General features: G+C 37.1%; 4 protein-coding genes across 6 annotated transcripts; 1 reads left to right on the top strand and 3 right to left on the bottom strand.

Annotated features, from left to right (window-relative positions):
* Positions 1-597: 597 nt before the first annotated feature.
* Positions 598-3,191, bottom strand: LOC135616603 (uncharacterized). The gene is made up of 3 exons (XM_065115961.1): positions 2,862-3,191; positions 2,454-2,785; positions 598-1,297 (listed from the first exon to the last, which is right to left on the bottom strand). The coding sequence occupies exons 1-3, from the start codon at positions 3,036-3,038 to the stop codon at positions 850-852; spliced, it is 957 nt and encodes a 318-aa protein (XP_064972033.1). The 5' UTR covers positions 3,039-3,191; the 3' UTR covers positions 598-849.
* A 2,657-nt stretch (positions 3,192-5,848) lies between these two features.
* LOC135616602 (uncharacterized) lies at positions 5,849-6,975 on the bottom strand. The gene is made up of 3 exons (XM_065115956.1): positions 6,553-6,975; positions 6,279-6,397; positions 5,849-6,175 (listed from the first exon to the last, which is right to left on the bottom strand). Exons 1-3 carry the CDS (start codon positions 6,886-6,888, stop codon positions 6,028-6,030), a joined length of 603 nt encoding a protein of 200 aa, XP_064972028.1. The 5' UTR covers positions 6,889-6,975; the 3' UTR covers positions 5,849-6,027.
* A 669-nt stretch (positions 6,976-7,644) lies between these two features.
* Positions 7,645-13,606, bottom strand: LOC103990781 (receptor homology region, transmembrane domain- and RING domain-containing protein 1). Its single transcript, XM_009410042.3, has 4 exons — positions 12,978-13,606; positions 11,255-11,479; positions 9,560-9,964; positions 7,645-8,708 (listed from the first exon to the last, which is right to left on the bottom strand). The coding sequence occupies exons 1-4, from the start codon at positions 13,123-13,125 to the stop codon at positions 8,071-8,073; spliced, it is 1,416 nt and encodes a 471-aa protein (XP_009408317.2). The 5' UTR covers positions 13,126-13,606; the 3' UTR covers positions 7,645-8,070.
* An 896-nt stretch (positions 13,607-14,502) lies between these two features.
* LOC135581470 (uncharacterized) lies at positions 14,503-20,131 on the top strand. 3 transcript variants are annotated; one of them, XM_065115958.1, is made up of 2 exons: positions 14,503-14,757; positions 19,550-20,131. In XM_065115958.1, exons 1-2 carry the CDS (start codon positions 14,745-14,747, stop codon positions 19,879-19,881), a joined length of 345 nt encoding a protein of 114 aa, XP_064972030.1. In that variant the 5' UTR covers positions 14,503-14,744; the 3' UTR covers positions 19,882-20,131. The 3 variants fall into 3 exon arrangements, with proteins under 3 accessions (XP_064972030.1, XP_064972029.1, XP_064972031.1); XM_065115957.1 differs by lacking the exon at positions 14,503-14,757 and adding an exon at positions 16,305-16,435; XM_065115959.1 differs by lacking the exon at positions 14,503-14,757 and adding an exon at positions 16,463-16,583.
* Positions 20,132-21,210: the final 1,079 nt, after the last annotated feature.

The raw sequence follows: 21,210 nt of genomic DNA, 5'->3' as shown, positions 1-21,210 counted from the left end.
AAGGTTTTAGAATCACGCCAAAGCCTATTTATTCTTTATGAGTTGGATGACCAGAAGCCTAAAAAGATAGTTTCTTTATTCGAAATGATAGACTCGCAGACGTGGATCAACCTCGAACACAATCATCTTCTTTTTAATCGAGTGGGCTCTGTCAATGATGAATCCCAGAAAGTGATCATCCAGTGGTGACAAAAAGGTTGCTCGAACGTCTAGTTCTTCTTGTGTGGGGGGATTTCATGAATAGAATCAACCTGACATTTCGATTGCCTAATTTTAAGATGTGGGCTGCTGAATGTGGTGGTGACATACAATTCCACAGAGAGAGCTTTGTATGCTTTGCTCGGTGGATAGGGTAATCTCTTTTGGAGGGCTCCTGTAAGAGTACAGGTTTGGTTATGCCATCACATGGACGATGGAAAGCAGCCAAGACAACAGCAAGACTTGCTGCAACCCCATCCGGTGGGAAAGAAAGAACTCAAGGAATGTGGACATTCCTCCCATAGAAAGTATTGTACACATCAGAGGCACGGCGGGTCTGAAAGCATTCTGATGAGAGCAAAGAATCATTGGCACATCAAGGAAGCATGCAAGAGGACATCATCATCAATATTATGCCTTGAGTGGCTGCTTGAAGAAAGCACCTCATTACCTAAAGGAAGATACAACATCTCCATCATGTCCTCGACTATAAAGAGTACAAACAAAGGGTGTGCGACGAGCACTACTTTATTCTCAGACCTACGAGCACCTCTTACATTGACATTTCCTCTATATATCTGGAAATATTTACGAATAAGATTCGTATATTCACAGTGAGACCGAAGTGGAAGAACGAATCTAGCTTCGAGTTCAGGTCATGTCCTTCAGAAGCTCTTTGATACCTGAAAGCTGCTCGTTGCTCAACTGAGTCGGGAAGACAATGTGGAACTTAATTCGCAGATCTCCTCGGACTCCCTTGTCGTGAGCTGAGGGCATGCCCTGGCCTTTGATGACTTTCTCATATCCCGGGTAAATGATTTCGTCCTGGAAAGAGCAGCTCATCTTTTCCCCGGTTAGAAGACGGAAAGAGAAGAACCATCCTGTGAGAGCATTCACCAGAGGAACCTCGACTTTCATGACCAAGTCATTGCCTTTCCTCTTAAAAACGGGGTGTTCTTTCTCTGATATCACGAAGATGGCATCGGCAGGGAGGCAACCTCGTCGCTCGTCCCCCATCCCTTCGAATGTTATCTTTGTTCCTTTCTTCCATCCCGGATTGACTCTGACCGTTTGTGTTTCTTCCTTGCGAACAATTAATCTACCAAAACAAAATCAGCATGCACATAAACAGTCAGCTCATGGTATTATCGTCAGAAAAAGTTAGAATCTTGAACTGACCAGAAAAGCTGCGTATGTAACTGAAAATTCAGACTACATAAAACAAATTCTTCATTGTTCCTGAGCTTATGATGCATCTGCATTGTTGTTACAGAAGAAAAGAATCAAATACATGACAACTTCATGTTTCCACCATCTGGACACCGAATTAACCATCTTGCAGACGGCACAACAACCTTCGAGTTTACTCGAGCAATAGATCCGAGCCAGTTAATCAGTTGCTATAAAACTGAGAAGTTTAGCTTGCCGACGAGCTCTACAGAGTGAAAGACAAATACTAGCATTTGGGACTGTACATATGCTAGACAAAATCTGATTGTTCGATAAACTAGAAGGTGCAGGTTAAAGAAGGTTTTGACAGAAAAGAACTTGCATTCTTGATGACTTTGCCAACATCAATGCCGAGCCTCACGTTGCAACTAACATCGGAATTAAGTGAATTAATCAGGCCTAAGTTGAGGTGATAACGTTTGTTTTTAAGATTCCAGTGTACATAGGCAGAGCTACTCCAATGGGTCAATACTTAAATAAATTTTCCGATTATAAATTTACTTAAATTATGCAAATAAAGAATTAAGCCCCCAAACATTACCCTCTCTATGATGGAAGATCAAAATGGACAATCTTAAAAACCTACTCAACTTAAACAACAAGTTACACAAGTGTGATTTTGAAGAAATCGTAGCACAGTTTATATACAATTGCGTGTTCTGAAGATGGAATTTACTTGGTGATTTTTCTACAATCCAACTCATAAAATAAATAAATAGAATATCTGATCTCTGAAAGTTATATATATATATATATATATATATATATATATATATATATATATATGAGAAGAACATACACCAAACTCTGAGTTCTTTATCTTCTCTAGACTTGACATTGTGGAATTTTGGGTAGAAGATCAAACAGAGAAATTTCCATGGAATTGATAAAGCTAGATTGAAATAATTTAGCAGCTACGAATTGTGGCTATTCAGTATAATTTCCACTTTCCAATCTCAGTTTTAATCACTCGATAAATAACCAAAAAGAAAATAGAAATCAAAGAGAAGGAGCGGAGGATATACCCCTTGTTGGTGATGACGTTCCTCGTGAACTTGATCTCCTTCTTGCAGCCGCGACAGAGCTCGTCCAGCGTGCACTCAAGTTTCCTCTCGACGGGTGGAGGCTTTGTCTTGACGGGCCCCGAAAACGACGAGAACGCCGGCCTCGCCACCGCCGTGGCCGCCACAGCGCCGGCCTTGGTCGAACGGTACTCATCCTTAAACTCCCTCGCCGAATTGCCCGCGCACCGCGGTTTCTGGAGCTCCTGGCTCCGGTGTCGCGGCTCCACGCCGCCTCCGGGCCGATCGTTATTGGCCCCAACCATCGATCTATTCTCCTGCTGATCATTCAGGGCCTGAAGAGAACAGAATCAACGACGGCAACAACAACGAGAAGAAGGAAACGGAGTTGGAAAGAGACCGAGGGGACACCTCATAGGCTTGAGAGATGGCTTTGAACTTGGCCTCGGCTTCGGGGCGGGAAGAAGGAGGGTGCTTGTCGGGGTGCCATTTCTTGACCAGGGCTCTATAGGCGGTGCGGATTTCCTGGGGAGAGGAGTCCTTGGCAATGTTGAGCACCTGGAAGTAGACCTCCGCGGGGTTGCCCATTGCAGGCAAATACTAGCAGCACACCAACCGAGGCGGAATCCCTAATGATGGTGCGCGATCGCCATGGAAGCGGGAGGAGGTGAGTGACAAGAAAGAGTGGGAGGAGGAAAGGAGATGCTAAAGAAAGGGATGAAGGAATGACTGAGAGGATATGAGGGTTTTCTTTCTTATTAGTGTTTTATATTATTATTATAATATATATATATATATATATATATATATATATATATATATATATATCCCCTTTCAAAGTCAATAATACTTTTTATTTATCCTTTTAAATTTAATTATAATTTATGTAAGACTGAATTATATATTTATTTTGAAAAATCAAATAAACACTTTTTAGTTAATGAATATATTACACATGTGGAACATCTTAATATTTAGAGCCTATTATAATTTAAATGGGAAAATATGCTACTTCTAAATGTTACAATATATATATATATATATATATATATATATATATATATATATATATATATGTTTATGTGTGTGCATCAAATATAAACTATTGTGTTCATATTTTTTTTTGTATGTTTCTTTTGTAAGAGATTATTTATATTTGGATACATATTCAAAGCTAAGAAAAGGAAGGCTTAAAATGATGTAAAATTCTGGTGAATTAAGATTGCATTCACTTTTTCAGTTGATAAAGATATTATAGAATGATATTACATAAATAAAAAAGAAGAAATGGTAGATGAAGCTTTGTCAAGCAAGTGTCTTCATCAAGACAGGATGGTGAACATAAGAGTTAATGTCATCTTTAAATGCAGGAAGACATTGTTTCTCCACTGGAGATGTGACTGAAGAACTGTGCATTGATGAGGGAGTGAAGAATAATACCTAAGAAACTTTTACTGGTGGCACAAACTTGATGTGGACTTTAATGGCTGCAGCCATATGGAGGACACTTATCAGTGCTGTGTGTGCTGGTGACAATTACATCATCCAAAAATGATTGGCCATACTGTATGGTTGAGATTCTTCTTACATCATCTTCTTCTTCTTCTTCTTCTTCTTCTTCTTCTTCTTCTTCTTTGGTGGTGCATATTACTTGTCATAGTTAATCCATACCATAGTATCCTTCTTATTGATTTCAGTGTTTCAGTATAGTTTTCTCTTGAAGAAGATCACAAGAAGAAAATGATAGCAATTCATTAGAGTTACTAAACAAGCAATTATTCCTATCAAATCAAAAGATTTTGGGACATCAAATATTGCAGAAGAAACCAGTCTCCATCCTGGATATAGTTCACCAAGTGATGAGCACCCTTCAGTGTGTGGGACACAACCCCAAAGGAATCCTTGCGCAGGAAAACAATACGGAAAGTACCTCTCAGGAGAAGTCCAAGAAATGACTGCAACCAGTGTCGCACGTTAGGACACTGATTCATGACCTCACGCTGGTCAGAGCAAGAAAGATGAAGCAGGGCCATGGAGGATGCTGTTGAGAGGTCGCTTTGGCCGACAATTATAACAAGTAGAGATGCGAAGAAAGAAGAAGACTCTTCCTGTCGTGTACATTTCGATGAGCCTTTCCCTGTCTCCCGCAAACTCGAACTCTCAATGATGAATCAAAGCACAGCTGAGCGCCATCCTTAAAACTCCGGTGGTGGATGAGCCACTCGGTGAGTGAGTCCAATCCTGAGCTGTGATGATGAGCCGAGGTTCATGCTTCTTCTTGTTTGTCTAATCCGATGAGCTCACGAGAGCTTAACATCTTGAAGATGTGGAGTTGTATCTTGCACCTGATTACAAAAGGATCCTTCTGCTTTGACATTCGAAAGCTTAGAGACAGATGAGTCTCTCTTAGTGGGGGATCATCTCTCCCCCTGTTTGTACCCCAAAGATCTCAGAGATGCTGCCCTCATGAAACATGGGCCTCAAACCTTGTAAACCATCTCGCAGCCACATGATTCATATCTTCTCTGGCACTTTACACATACATCAAACATATGTCTTTTGGCTCGACATGTTTAATTCCAGACATTGATGTTCTAAATCATTTCATGTAGTGTCACCAAGATGTGGACCTGTGCATGGAAGTCAGAGCAAAGCAATCGAGGCCATGAGACTCTGCAAGTCTAATTTTCCTTTTTCTTTCTTGTAAGAACTCTCATCGATCTCATCCTAATAGATCTCTCACCATTTAGATTTTTCAGGTGTATCTTACGAAAGCTCATCATAATTCTAACTTACAGTACACTCCAAGAAGATGATAAATCTCAAGTAGATTCGGAGCAGGATTTAATTGTTGTCTTGCATGAACTAAACTCTGCCGCAATAGAAGCCATCCTAATGAAGTCTTCTCAGATAGAACAGTAACAGATCACTGAGGTTTTAGCACCCATTGCATCCTTGATATCAGCAGTTCCAGCAACGCTAATAGAGGAAGCTGTAGCAGTCAAACCGGTCGGACAGCCACCAATGAATTTGTTCATCAATGGCCATTATTGTCTGTTCACGAGTGTTGGCCTTTTGCCTTCTCGGCCTTTAATGTCATGCATCCAATGCAAGCGCAGTCGCCTTCAGCATCAATGGAGATCACAAGAGAGTTTACTCTTCTTCTTGTTTACATTTGATTCTTCTTTTTTGGTAAAAAGAACATGTCATGTCAGCTACCGAAACAAGTTTTGGCAGTGGATTTACCGAGTGATTGGTGATTAAGAGAAGATTTCTCTTATTTCGGATGGAAAGTGAGACAGGTTTTCGATCGAATTTAACCATACCAACAATACTATAGCTTGATTCAGGAACAGTGTGTAGGCCTGAATGGGATTCTGTGCTAAGATTTGCCATCATAATAGCAGATCCATCAAACATGCATTCATTACTAATAAGATTTCAGCAGAAGAACATGGTGATGGGATCGGGGCAGGTGAGGTTCAGGTCAGTGCCATTATGCTTTACATGTGTGAGCATCACTACAGCAGAAAGGAGAGGCTCATTCTTTTGGGAGAGAGGATGAAGGGGATGTGAATTAGGCCAACAGCCAGAAGTCCTTCTGCCACCGAGTGCTGATCAAGTAGCCACCCACTCCCTTGCTCTGCTTCCTCACTGCCAGCGTGAGACACTCAGCTTTGTTGATGCACTGCTCCACGAACTCCTCACTTCTGCATCTGAACAGGCTAAATTCCCACGAGCAAGAAAGAGGAGAAGATAACTACACTCAGAATCAACAACGTACTCTAATGCACAGAGAGATCGAGAGAGAGAGAGAGCTTAGCTTACCAAGAGAAAGGGGAAGGCTTGGCTTGACCCAACACCAGAACAGAAGCCTCCAGTTTCCTGACTTGGCTTAGCACAGTTGCCAACTTGGGTCCCTGAATCACCAGTGCTTCCACCTCCACCTTCTCATCAGATTTCAAGTAAATGATATCAGTCAAAAAGTTGTTCTCTATCTGATCTTTACCTTTATACATCACATAAAATGGACGAAGTTACTATGCCCACAGAAATGGAAGAAGATGACAACATCAAGGCAGGGAAAGATAAGCAGTAACACCTCAGGCTTGCAAGCTTTGCACAGGGCTTGCAGGGTTGCAAGGTTGGGTACATCATCCTCTCCTCCACCACTGCGAGGGACAACATGAAGAAGTGCGAGGCGATCCCCCTTGTTAGCCACATGGGTCAGTGCCCACATCATGGCATGCTTGGCCCTCGAACTCTGATCGATCACCACCATGACCCTCTTCTTGGCCACCATCCCACCACCGGTCTCCCCCCACCACCCCATGGCCTCCTCCCTCTCCTTTTGGCATCTCCTCCTTCCCCACCTCCTTGAGCCCCTCGAGGACTTGGAGAAGGAGGAGTTCCATCCCTCACTTCCACCAACGTCCATCACTTCCTCGACTCTCCTCTTGCTGTCAGTACTGATACTCGTAGTTGGAAGGCTTTTGGTGCAGTGGTTTTAAGTATAGGAGGGTCGGAAATGGACAAAAGGCAGCAAAGGAGAGATGGTTTAGTTTTATTGGACTTTCCAGCTCTGCCTTTATCTTTACAGTGAAGAAGAAGATGGGTGATCAGTATTATTACATTAGCACTTTGGAAGAATAACTCATCAGGCACATACCGATCTTCCACCCAAGCAGACATTACATTGCAAGCTTCCAAAGCAGGTGGGATGGAGAAATGATTTGAAGCAAATATTTGAAACAAAGCTTTATATTTGATTATATAATGACATCTAATAGACACATTTTAATGAAATTACAATCAGGAACAAAATATTATGATTACAACATTCTAGTCCTCCAGACATTACTACAACATCACCTATTGCAGATTCTTTATGCTTTCTCAAACCAAAACATCACAATATCATTAGTTTGTGGGTGTGTGTGTGTGTGTGAGAGAGAGAGAGAGAGAGAGAGAGAGAGAGAGCATGTTTCCAATCTGACAGCATTCAAGTTTGTGCCAAAATGAGACATCTTTTTGTGACAAGATACACAACTTAGTGAATGAAATGCAAGTAACTGAAGAAAAAAGTTTTTGACTTGTCTGAGTAAATGTAGAACAGAAATTTAAGTTTTACCATTAAGAGTAGAAAAATGACTAATAGGGATTATCGGCAACAATTTACTAAGCAGACAAGATGTAGCCGTAACAACAGTTGATAAACTACAGAAAGTCCATAACATATCTATTTTACACGGATCAAGATAACCAGTAAAGAACCACAATATCTCATACTGGCAGAGCCTCACAACAATGGTTTCATGGGTTATTATAAACTGCAAGATTAACGCAATAACAGATTACAGAATCCTCATTTTTGACCCATTCTGTACACAAACAATGATAGAATCTAGCTATCTCCTGGCACGATGACAGCTGAATCATAGAACCCAAATCACCATGTAGAGCACAGGAACCATCATACTGTTGCAGTATGTGAACCAAATTATTGTTGTAGTATGATAACTGCCATTAATGCTGGCAACACATGCAATTAAGAACACATTGATCTTTAGCTTGCAGCCGTATCTGGTTTAAGATCTCATTGCAAAAAAGTTGACACAGATCAACATCCTGGTAGAGATTGCGCCGAGGCTAATGCTGACAGACTTGCCCCTGATTCAGTGCAATGTCTTAAGTATGACTGTTGACTGGAAGATGCCGCAAGATAGCTGGAGGACACATTACTTGAACGTGGAATATAAGAGGATCCAAGTATTGAATTGATAGATGGTGATCTGGGAAAGCCCAAGGAGTGAGAAGATAGAAGATAAGCATGAGATCTCTGAGACGAAGCATTTCTAAGGTCAAGAGAACTTCTACTTGTCCTAAAAGCTGGTGAGTGGCCATAAGACCTATGCGGGTTAGGGATATGTGCAGTATAGTATGCACTTGATTGTGAGTGGGGAGTCATTGGAGCTATTTGAATAGCTGGGGAACAAGCACCAGACAACAAATGTGGTTGGGAGTTTGATTCTGGCCCGGAAGGCACTGGAAATATTTGGAGGGCTGGGGATGCTGCCATGGATGAACGAAATGATGACAATCCCACATTGGAAGATACGGTCACCTCACCAGAAGAAAGTAGAGGAGTGCACTCGGAGGCTGGAAGATTAGATCTGCCTGCTCTAGCATCTTGCTTGCAAACAGGGCAGAATGTTCTCCAAGTGGTAAGCCAGAAATCGACGCAAAATGCATGAAACTCTGTTCAATAATTTAACAAAGCATATTAGCATGGAAGACTTAGATAGACTTATATAAACAAGTTATAATGATCGAGAAAAGAAATGGTTGAACATACTATAGAAACAGTTATAAATCATATCCAACCACAAAGACACAATATAACATCCTATTACATTATTGATGCATCCTTGACATATGAAAGGTGAAAAAAAAGTTCTGTAACACATCCCTCAATTAGATAGTGGTTTTACGCCTTTGTTTAATTCACTGACAATCTAGTCACCATAAATATACTACAGTTATACCTTAAGAAGACAATAAAGAGACACAACGCACAAATTGGAATATTGAGGAATAAGCAACAACTGAATCTACACACGTATTGTTAACAATTGACATGTACCTTATATCGATGATATAAATATCCATCATATATGCAATATGTCAGTGTAAATGTCAATAGTACAAAGTGTTATACCATAAGCTTAAGTACTTAAGATGTATCAGAAAGAATGCCAATCTTGATTCTTGAGGTGTTTGACACATACACAACAGACATTTTGAAGTATCCATGCTTTATAAATGCTGCAAAATTTTGAATGGTAAAAAAGATCATGAAGATAAAATCTAGTATTTAACAAGTACCTTTCAAAAAGAGGATGCAGACACATTTTATTTGAAAACATCCAAGTCATCATAATCAAAGAAAAGAATTTAATGTATGTAGTTCATTAAGAGTCCACATAACTTAGCAAAGTGTTGAAGAAAATAGCACTAAAGATTAGGCAACCAGAATAAAATAGGCCCTTTGCTTGCTATTATTATAAATAAGAAACTCTGGTGATTTAAATGGTGACCAAGATACTCACTGTGATGGCATGGCAATATCCTAAGCTTCTCCCCAACACTATAGTCTTCCAAGCAAATTGCACAAGTTGTTGCAGTGCAATTATCTTCCACAACTGAGGTGAATATGAGACTTGGCATTGCTTTCACCAACTGGCTGCTCATTCCATGGAATTCTCGGATGTTGGGAGCTCTAGTCTGTTCAGGCCTGCCAAAGTGTCTGCGTATGAAAAAGCATGTAGCAAGCACAGCAGAGATGACGAGGAGTGCTACGAAGGAGATGACCATAATTGGCCATGCTGAATTCTCAAAGGTGGGTATAATCCACAACTCCAAATCAGTATTGCCAGCATATTTCGTTAGCATTTCACCAGAAGCCTTGGAAACAAACACAGCGTATATATGGATGCCAATTGAACTTCCTGCCACTGCAATATATTTATTGATATATGGATCAATAGAAATCAAACTATTAGGAATTTGACAATAATGTCCAACAAATCAGGTTCTGGCACTGCTTCCAAGAAGGAACCAGTATTCATATATCAGAAAATGACATAGCACAAGAGGCTGACACAATTTGGGAGTTGCAGGGAGAACTAAGAAGGAAATAGGGAACTGACACCAAAACTTCTCTAATGCAGGAATAGGAAAATGTAGTAGATAGAACAATCTCACAATGTATGTGTAAGAATTTGTTAAGAATATAGGTAAAATTTTGAAACTACATTTATTATAGATTCCTTCTAGAGGACAGACAAAACCTTAAGGTTTGCTAAGCAGTAGCTTCTTTTTCCTAGTGGTGTACCCATTAAGACCGCCGATGAAGAAACCATTACAGGGAGTTTGCTTCTTTCTTTGTCCTACTTTTGCCCTTTCCACAAAATACCTATTTTTGCTAACATGCAGACTTTGAAGATCCAGAATAAAGCAGTTGATCACAAATGGTAACCATCAAGGGAAACTATGATTGGTTGCAAAGAATGGAAATGATGGAAGTGAAAGCTGTCACAATATTTTTGTGTACTACAAAGAATAAACTGCATCTTGAACAAAGCTGGCCAGACGGTAAAGAGAAAGTACTTGTTTGATTTTAATCAAATGATTATTGCAATGAATGGATGTAGATTCTCGAACAAACCAACATATTAGTTCAACTAGACCTGCGATCTCTTGGAGTTGGAGGTAACTAACTTAATTTTATTAATGTTTGTTTGTTAATCACTAAGGTTGCTAATCAACATCAAATTACTTAAACAGTTGTTCTATCTTGTAACGGAAGTTACTTGGTATTTACTATTAGTAGCTGCATGATCATATCATGAAATGGTGTGATCATATATGATTATGCCTATTCCTAGGTGTTTCTATTACTTATGTTGGTGCATTATAAAGCAGAAGCATAGAAACCTATTTACCACTTCAGAGTGATTGTTTCCAAACAAGCTCCATTCATATTATACTGAAGTCATGCTTCCTCAAAACTGATATATTTGTAATAAAATGCTTAGAATAATGTCTTGTTACATGGGTTATGATTGCAAAAAGGAGTGCAAAGTCTTTATAGAATGCATTAAATATGAAAATTTCTTTATAGAATACTTTAAACCATAGAATTCTTAATGATTTTTAATACATTTTGAATCATAAAATGTTCACGTCATAAAATATAACAGCTAATGCTAAAGCAGTTGATAAACCAAAAAAAGGGACCTTACTTGAAATCAGGGCTCCTCTATCTTCATTGTCATATACAATTGCAGCTTTGAACCCAGCATTTTGTGCATTTCTGACTTTAACATCAAATGTACATCCTCCTCTTATAATTAGTGCAAATGGAGAATCTAAACCTTTAGCAACTTCATTAGTTAATGGAGCACATGCATCTAAAGGTTCTGCAACATATAATACCCCACATTCACCAGATCCTTTTACTGATGGAGCTGAACATACAAACAGAAACAATTTAGTGGTAACTACATATGAGAAAAAAAATAAAAGAGATGTAATGTTCAATGGTAAGGTTGTTGTGATTCTTCGACCTTAATCGGGAACAAGAATACCGTAAGGAACCAAGATATTCTTAACTAACAAAACGACAGAATCAACATGAGCGATAAGTTGTAAGAAATTACAAAAATATAAGTACTATCATGGGTCACGCGTATCATATTACCAAGATAACAATACCAGTTGAAACAATACTAACAAGGAGAACATATAAACCACATATATAATCATATTGTCATGTTTGCCAGAGCACATGTGCAGTGAATTTCACATGGACACTAACACCACATATTGGTGATATAAGTGACATGGCTGCCTTGCACAGGGCAGTCATATGATTGGACATGCATATACATCCACATATATGGTCAGCTCGACCATATATTAAAACACTGATTAGCCACATGTTTCCTTCTACTTTGAAATAAGGCGGTTAACATAACTGCGATGAAGAAGAAGAAAGAAGGAAATAAAAAATTCAATTCTGGGTTTATGGATCTCAACGTCACATTGTACCCAATAAGTCATCGAGTCTATCGAGGAGTTATAATCCTTTAATAGGTGAGCCCTTGAGACAATTCTTACTGCTTTAAATTAAAGTATTGTCATCATTCTTTACCAAATGTGGCACCTCTGTATGTGATATCCCTCCTTAATGATGCATTGTTGAACCATGGATCTAACATTCATCAATCAGAGTCTTCTACCTTGACAAAAATCCTTTTTAGATTTCATCATAAACTCCTTAAGTTTTAATATTTTGGCCGAAAAACCGGAAAAATATCAAGCCAAGAACATTTATCTCTTCACAGCTGAAAAAAGCTCCTCTTGGTTTACTATACATCTACGTGAATTTCTTCTCTTAACAATAACATATACTTTGCAGCATAAAATGTTCATGATGTTATCAATCAATCTTCCTAAAAAGAAAAAAATTACAATGCATTACTTACTCTTATTGTAACTTTCAAATAACCAGCATCAGTTACATATTCCCTTGTGCGTTTTGTTTAGAATAAAATTCCAAGTATATCGATCTAATAAAATTCCTCAGATACAACTAAATCTGGTAAAACCCTTAGTCTGATCTGAATTATTCAACTGCATACTCCATCCAATCTTCTTTAGCTTTCTTATCAAGATAATATAGCCAGCACAACGTCAGACAACAAAAGGCTTAATTTTCCACCTGTTTAGTTTTAACATGTTGGTCTAAGATTTTCTTTTTTGCAGTCCTAGAATCAAATTGAAGTTCACCTCATGTATACACAGAACGTTCTATAACGACATGATGAGTATTTTGCAAACCACCAGAACGTACAAGAAAATTTAAGTTTCCATGGAAACCGCATGAAATCTACAATACAACTATATGATGCTACCTGCAGACTCAAAACAACAGGGGGAGAAGATAGGGGATGAGGCACTCACCAAAGGTGGCCTCGATGTCCGGAAACGACAAGGATACATTTCTCCCAATCAGCACTACGTCGCCACCCGCCGAACCAACCAACAGATCAAGCAGAAGGAAAGCAAATAAAGCAAACTTCCCCACAACCTCATACTTCAACACCCCCATCTCCCAGAACTCGCTTCCAGAAACACCACACCGTCTAGCTACCTCCAAATCCCAATCTTTTTCTATGTTCTTCCTCTTCTCAACTGCAACAGCCCACACCAAATCCAAATACGGGAACCCTGAAGGTAATGCACGCGAGTCAACAACTTAAACGACCGACGGCGGAGTTTCCGCGACCAAAACGGAAAATAGGACAATCAGAATCTAATATTTCGCGGAAAGAAAGATCTTTCTCAAAATCGAGGAGAAAAAAGGGGAGAACTGGAGCTCTGGGCGGTAGAAAAGGATCGGAAGAAGATCAGCAGAGACATCCGAACGAGCACAGGAGCAGTGCGGAGCGGAAGAATCGAGACATCGGATTCCATGATAAGGGCGAGAAATCGGAGGGGGGAGAGCGCCGGAGCAGGTAAGGAAGGAAGTGGAGCATCGAACTTCGATCTCCACGAGCGGTGGAGCCTATCAATACCTCCCCAGTCGCCCCTGGAAACCTCTAATTATGCCCTTTCTTTTAACCTTTTTACGATTTCTTGTAATTTCCCAAATTTATCGCCACAAAGAAATCCATTATCTGGAAAAAAGGTTAATATCTTATAAACATGTGACCACAATAATTAACTATATTAAAATAAAATAAAATTAAAAATCTTTATCTTTGAAAATTCTCTGCGGGCTCCAAATTAAATAATATTAAATTGATTAAATAATTTTATTTTTAAATAATAATTTTATATCTAATTTCTATTGAGTTCACTTTCGCTTCGCTTGCTTCTATCTTATATGAACCCTAAGTCGTCTTGATCTCATCAAATTTATCATCGTCTTTATCATTGACCTCTCGTCGGACCATCGTATCGCTCTCGTCCTCCTCACTCGTTGCACAAGTGACCAACGTCTATAGATTATAAAAAAATAAAAAATTATATTTTTATTATTAATATATAATTAATAAAAATAAAATAATGATATAAAGATTTAAGAAAACAAAGTATTTTAAGTGAATAAAAATAATTATTTTTTAATCAATTTTAATCTTAATTAAAATATGCAAATTTAATCGCCATTCCAATCACCAATCATATCGCGACGTTACGATGCGGACGGAAACGGGTTTTGTCCGCCCGAAGGCGGCGAGTCGATGTATCATGCGGACTGGGGTCCACCGATTCCCATCGAACCTATGACGTCGTCTCTGGGGGACCCGCGTCATTGACGAGACTCCATCAGTTCTGCATGCTCCACGTGGATCATATGATTCTCGCAGCCTCTGATGAGGAGGAGGAGGAGAAAGTAGCAAGAACTCGAATTGCCGACTTCCTTCATCCTCTCTCTCTCTCTCTCTCTCTCTCTCTCTATCTCTCTCAAAGTAGCAAGAACTCGAATTGCCGACTTCCTTCATCCCCCCTCCTCTCTCTCTCTCTCTCTCTCTCTCTCTCTCTCTCTCCCGTGTGTGTACAAGGAAACTTCCGTGCCAGAGGTTTAGATTTGTCTTCGTTCTTCTTATCTTATCTTCTGAGGAGTAGGACAAAGCCGCAAGAGGAGTCAGAGACTGCATCTATCTCTATCTTGTATCGACGGAGAGAGAAATAGTTGTCTCTTTTGGATTTGTGCACGGTTCTCTGATGCATGGCGACGGTAAGCTTTCTAGCCTTGTTCGAAATTTTAGGAACTGATCAGAATGGACTCCATTTTACTTTACTTTGGTCATGTCCTTTTAGTGCAAATGCCTTCCCAGATGAGTTTTCGTTGTAAAGGGAGTCTTTTTCTATGTTAAATCTAATAAATCTATTGTTATAATACATCCATACTCGAAGAAGGAAGCATCGGTGTTGACATGGTATCATCACTCGATAGATAATAGATACTTATCATTATTAGATTATATTATTTATATTTTATTAGATTAAGTTCATTTATAATAAGTTTTCTTAGAAGATGACATTGATTGATGAAAGAGACTATCTTAATTATTTATTCTCAAATCTCCTAAAGACTCAAAGAGTTTATAGATCTTTTCTCATATTAATTGGCTTGTAGATTGATGTTATTCTCATATTAAATAAATATTTTTTGAATGACATCGAAAGATATACACATCTAATTTTCAATTTTATGATTATTTAATATCAGTTCTTAACATTAATTTTTTTATATAATAATTTTTTTAATACTTAGGACAACAATTATAGTTAATTATTACTTTTACAGATGATTCTCACGTGATCAAATCACAAACCTTCGGACTATTTTTTACTTTTATTTTCTTATACATTTGTTTGACTTCATGATTTTTATTTCTTTTTATAGCTTTTGAATGAGTTCGAATATTTATCCGTTTTAAATGAGTTCGAATGACTTTATTCCTTAACATTTATGAGGATAAAAGATTATTTTGATTTTAATGGTAAATATACAAGAATATATAATAATAATAATAATAATAATAATAATAATAATAATAATAATAATAATAATTAGAAATAGATCATTTAGTTTTATAAGATTTAGTGTAGTAGATATATTTATTAAAATATTAGGATCCTTCACCTATATTCCTATGCTCGGAAAGTAACACATAAATTATTATAACTATATAGAAAATAAAAAAAAGTTATAAAATTATTTTAAAGAAAAGTTTGAATGGTATAAGTGTCGATTGGAGTTTCAACATGTTGACCAAAACAGTCAACGAATGAATTCCACCGGATGATAGATGGGACATTACAATTTTGCCAAATACCTATTACATATCAACCTTAAAAGTACAATCAGATGTCCAATTATTTGGGTTTAATCATATGAATCTTTTTCGCAAATGCACATAATTAAATAAACAGGAATTATTTTATTATTTATAAATATTTTTTAGATATTTTACTAAACAATTAAATATTATAAAATTTCCAAAGAATAGAAAAGGTTATACTAATGATCTTAAAATTAGTCCCAAACATGATTAGTTGATTTTTTTTTTGCTATTTTATGATGATTAATTACTAAATTAAATTTTTTTTGAATAACATAAGTAAAAATACAAAGACATTTTTGTTCAAGTAGAAAAAAAAGGAATTTTTCCGGTAAAATATCCAAAATATTTTCTTTTCTCCTTTTCAACACTGTTTTATATTTTTTGTAATTCTAAAAACTAAAATGAAGATTATACATCAATTTATATTTTTATTGAAAGGAAAAGGAATATAATATGTTATGATTCCTTTCTTTGGATACTTTCTTCTATTGTTTGCCTCCCCATTCAATCTCTTCTCTCTCACGCCCCTTTTTGGTCTTCTGCCGTTCGCTCGCACACTGAAAGGTCAGCGCGTCTCTCTCTCTTTTGTTCTTCCTTCGGTAGTAATTCGGTCAAAATCGGTTTTTTGGTACGTATTAGATCGAAAGGTTTTGTCTTGTTGACGATTTCCGAAAAGAGTTAGTTTGGCTGAGTGTCATCTTCGCCTTTTCGTGTAGGTTCTCTTTCTTTTCCTTTCCCCTCCTCCTCCAACAGATGTAGAATTCATTTGAGATTCCTTGTGTCTGGATCGGCTTTCTCTTCGTCATTTTTTGTTATGATGGTTGATCTTTTCTTTCGCGAGATTGTGTGATCGGTTTGTTATGAGATCTTGATGATTGATGTGATGATCAAGTTGAGAACTTTGTAGCCTGGGATTGGATGCTTCCCAATTGAATGCAGAAAGAAATATGAGTATCGGGTGAAATCTCGATGCCTTGGACTCGTGCATGGTACCGGATAATTCAATTCGTTGGAAAACATAATAAGATATACCGTATGGCTTAGAATGGTTGTAGGAAAAGGTGGATATTATTTATATAATTGGGCAAAGAAAGAGATTTCAGTTTTATATAGATGTATATGGGTCTTTTTGTTGAAGGAAGATATTTGAATCTGATTGAATCTTTTCATTTTCATTATTTAACTGTGATGCTAAAACTACAGAACATGAAAAACTGTAATTATAATGCTGATTTTTAATGTATCAAACCAAATTGGCTAATAATGTTAGTATCATGTGAAACAACCTAAATCGTCTTAATGTTTTAGTTGTTACCTAAGTATGGTGCAAAATTATGCTTGAGATAAAGCTTTAAAGTATTTTAAACATATATTTTTTTTTGTTTTAACAGGGGATTTGAGGAAAAAAAACACTTAAGTTACTTAGTTATTTATTCAACAAAATTGTGCCTGTTGCTGTCAATTTTTTCTGATTTTATCACAATGCATGTTCAATAAAGACTAACAATACACTGATAACATGTTTACTTGTTGTGGTTTCCTTTTCGATGGAAGAACTACATATCAGTAACAGACGGTGCCACCATTGACATTTTTTCATGTATTGTTGACTTTGAAAGAGTGACCACAAAGTTTTGTCAGCTATAATAACCTATTATCATCATATGTAAAAAGGTTGAAATGCTTGCTTTGATGTTCAATGGTCAAACATCATCAAGGTTTCTCTCTGCTTTCCCTTTGATGCATTTTGGAAGTACCAAACATCATTCTTAACAATACTGTTGCAAATTTGAATGCTTTGCATTTTTCAGCATTTTAACTGCCTGGGTGTATCATTAATTTAGAAATTTTCTATAATTTTCTTTTCTTGGAGATGGAACCTATTGATTGATAGGTTTTAATCTTACTGTGGTTATTCATATTCTAGCTTTCAATTTTGCATTCTTTTTTAGTTGTAGCAGATGTGCCTTTCATTGATATTATGTCAAGACACCAAACTACTTGACTGTTTAGGATGCCATATAAAAAATTTGTTTGGATGCAGCTTGATCTCTACCTTGTGGGTGGAAATTTCAGACTTGACAAGTTTTGCCTTGGTCATTTATTATTTACTTCATGGGTTAATTTTATTTTTCAAGCTGGATAACCTTTCCGTTAGTAGGATTTTAGAGTGATTTATTCACTTTTTTTGGAGATTTCTAAAAGCCCTTTTTGCCTATAATTATCCAGATTACCTCTCAGTAAATAATGGTCATCTGATATTTGTTCTATTTCTCTTCACGGGGATTCTCAGTCAATCCCTGAATGAACTTTTTGTCTACTCTATTCTGATCTTACAAAAACATGTGGAATTAATATTACAGTAGGATGGAAATAAGTGATTTTTACTTTTGATTCACATTTTTTTCGTTTAACTCGTATTTACTTCACCCAACCTTCTTAAAATTTAAAAGAAGATCATTACAGTACCCCAAGATAACCTGGTTTTTCAAAAGAAAATAGCAACAGAAATAATAAAATTATGATCACTTCTGTTACTAATGGCCTGACAAAAAATGGAGGCTCATGGTGAGATAATGAAATTTCCTGAATATAATTCAGGTTTAGTACGTTCAGATAGAAACATTACAAAATAGAAAATAGCACTCTATAATCAAAGAGGACCAATAACATCGAGGGTTAAAAAGGAGAGAAAACATGGATAGAAGAGGTGTCACCCCGAACATTGTGTTCATAGTAGAATTATCACAGAAATTTTTTATGTTCACGACTTGAACTCACTCATCCCCTTCAACCAAAAGAAAATGAAGAAGGAAAAAACCAAAGATAATTATTAGGTCCCATCTTGTAAGCAAATGGTCTATTTGTCCTCCCCTTGAGTTCAATCATACAAATAAATATATTCATTTCTGAACTTTTTAAACACCATTGATCATCTTCAGTTTAAGATCTTCTATTTAGAAAATTTTGGGGTAAATTGAAGAAAACTTGAGACAGAAAGGAGATTCATTGTAAATTATGGTAGCTGGTACTTAGTTGGATTGAGGAAGTTATTTAAGCATCATATTCTTAAGCAATATGAATATTTTATATGCTTCTTCATAATAAGCTCAGGTGACAACTTAGTTTCAAACAGTCTGCCAGATACTTTTAAAACTGTGTTATATACCTAAAAGAAAAAAAAGGTGCACTTTGAGTGGCTTATATTGGTAATTCCTTAATTTTCTTCAAATGCATATGTTCAGTAGTTAGGTGCCAACAAAAAGGTAAAATATCTGAATGAAAAAATTATTTAAATTTTTAGTAATTGTTTAACAGTTTTCTTTCAGAATATGTCTTCTATGTTATAGTTACATATACTGTTAGTTCTAAATTGTGAAGGTTATTTTCCCCAAGAATAAATTCTTGGCTTCACCACTGTCAGATCTCGTGATAACTTTACCATTAGCTGCACACATCGTTGACTGTGTTATGAATCCTTCTTGTTTTTGTTACTTGTTTTAGATAAACAAGTCTCTAAATAGACACATAAGAAAAAACTTTGCAAATATCATGGTAATCACTTTGCCTGACAATTGCCTGAATATATACCAGAAAGTGGAGTTATTTTTTGTTACCATTTACTCATTATTTCATCTCTATGTAGATGGATATTGACAATTGTCCTATGTATTACAGTTGCTGCTGTTCTCATCTGTATCCCAGCAATGAGTTTATCATGTCTTGTTTGTCATAGCATGGATAGCCGATCACGATCTTTTAGGAGTTACTCTGTTTCAAGTTCAGAAGACGAGGGGCGATGTTCTGCAGTTGTTACCTGCTTGACTCGGAAAGTCGCCGTTGCTACCGCTGGTACAGCTAATGCCATTTCGACGGCCAAAGTGACACCATTCCCCATGATGGCAAGTGGTCAAGGCATGACAGGAACTCCACGCCTTTTGCGAAGCCGAGCTGTGAGTAGGGACTTGGTTAGAGACTGGAATTTTGATCAAGTTCATGTGGAGGGCTAGCGGTGTAAGAAGCGCTTAAGAGTTACCTTGAAAAGGAGATATTGTTAGTTTTGTAACTACTTTAAGTGGTTTTCTCGACTAGATTTCTTGTACTTACGGTTAGCTGTTGTGAGTCCATGATACATATTGGACATTTTGGAACATTGCCGCCTTAAATATTTTGAACATGTCACCGGTTTTCTTTGTTTCTATTGTGAATTGTGATGATTTGATGCACATATCAATAAAAATAAAAGAGATACATCCATCAGTGGAGTGTTCCTGTTGATGTGTTGGTTGTTCTTTTCCCAACATATAAACATTAACAGAAGAGGTTGCTATATATTTCCCTGTTGTGTTTGATTATTTATGCAGTCCCCCCATAAAACATGTTTGTCAGGTTTCATGATCATGGTTATCCTTATCCCATCCTTAATTGAATCACTTCAAGATAATGATATTAATCAACTTTTCAGAAGGATTGCTGCTGATGGCTTAATGATCATGAAGATTCAGAAGGATTGAATGAATGATCCTTCTCTAAAAGATTGGACGAATGAATCCTTGATTTCTATACTTGGAATCAAATTTATATATTACATCAACAATACATCAAACAAAACAATACTAATTTGATTTCAAAAATAAATATAAAAATCATGCTCAGAACGAGCACCTTGACGCAATAAATGTTGATGCCCTCCTTAGAACTGTGTCACGCGGGTACTGTTCCCTATTAAATGGCCTAAACAATTGGGTCTGCCCAACTTGGCTTTCCATCGACATGCTTCGAGCTCACGACGAGCTCATCAATGGCGTCCCAATAGATCAATTAGCTGAGTTGTGTGAGACACAGCCCCACATGCACGCAATAGGAAGGCCAGCAAATGCACGCAACTTGTGCCTTTCTTTTGCTCTCTACCTCTGTCTTCACTTGTCCATTCTTTACAAGGCACATGATTTGCATTATATTATCAAGGATTAAAGTGCTGCTTGTGTTCTTGTTGTCAAGGAGAGAGAGGTAGCATCCAATCTGGAGTTTGGCAGCTCTTTAAACTAAGAGAAGACTTAGCTGTGGCCTCATACTGACATGTGGTGGGTGTTTGGATAATTACATTAAAAATATCCTATTAATGTAAATAAATTATTAGTTAAGGAGTTAATATGATTATTATTTTCGGTCAATCGAGACTCGATATATAAAATTCATTCGCTTATCGAACATGTCATGTCATGTCAGTTTTTAGAGATCAGTATTATACATCGTTAAATCAATTATTATAAGATCGGTACCATATAAATCAATCTTTTCAAGTATTTCTTTGTTCTAAAATCAATAAATTAAAATTA

Source organism: Musa acuminata, chromosome BXJ2-7, assembly GCF_036884655.1.
Source record: "Musa acuminata AAA Group cultivar baxijiao chromosome BXJ2-7, Cavendish_Baxijiao_AAA, whole genome shotgun sequence".
In the NCBI taxonomy this organism is placed as follows: domain Eukaryota; kingdom Viridiplantae; phylum Streptophyta; class Magnoliopsida; order Zingiberales; family Musaceae; genus Musa; species Musa acuminata.
Note: the sequence above shows the minus strand (reverse complement) of the source record. Positions and strands in the feature narration are given on the sequence as shown.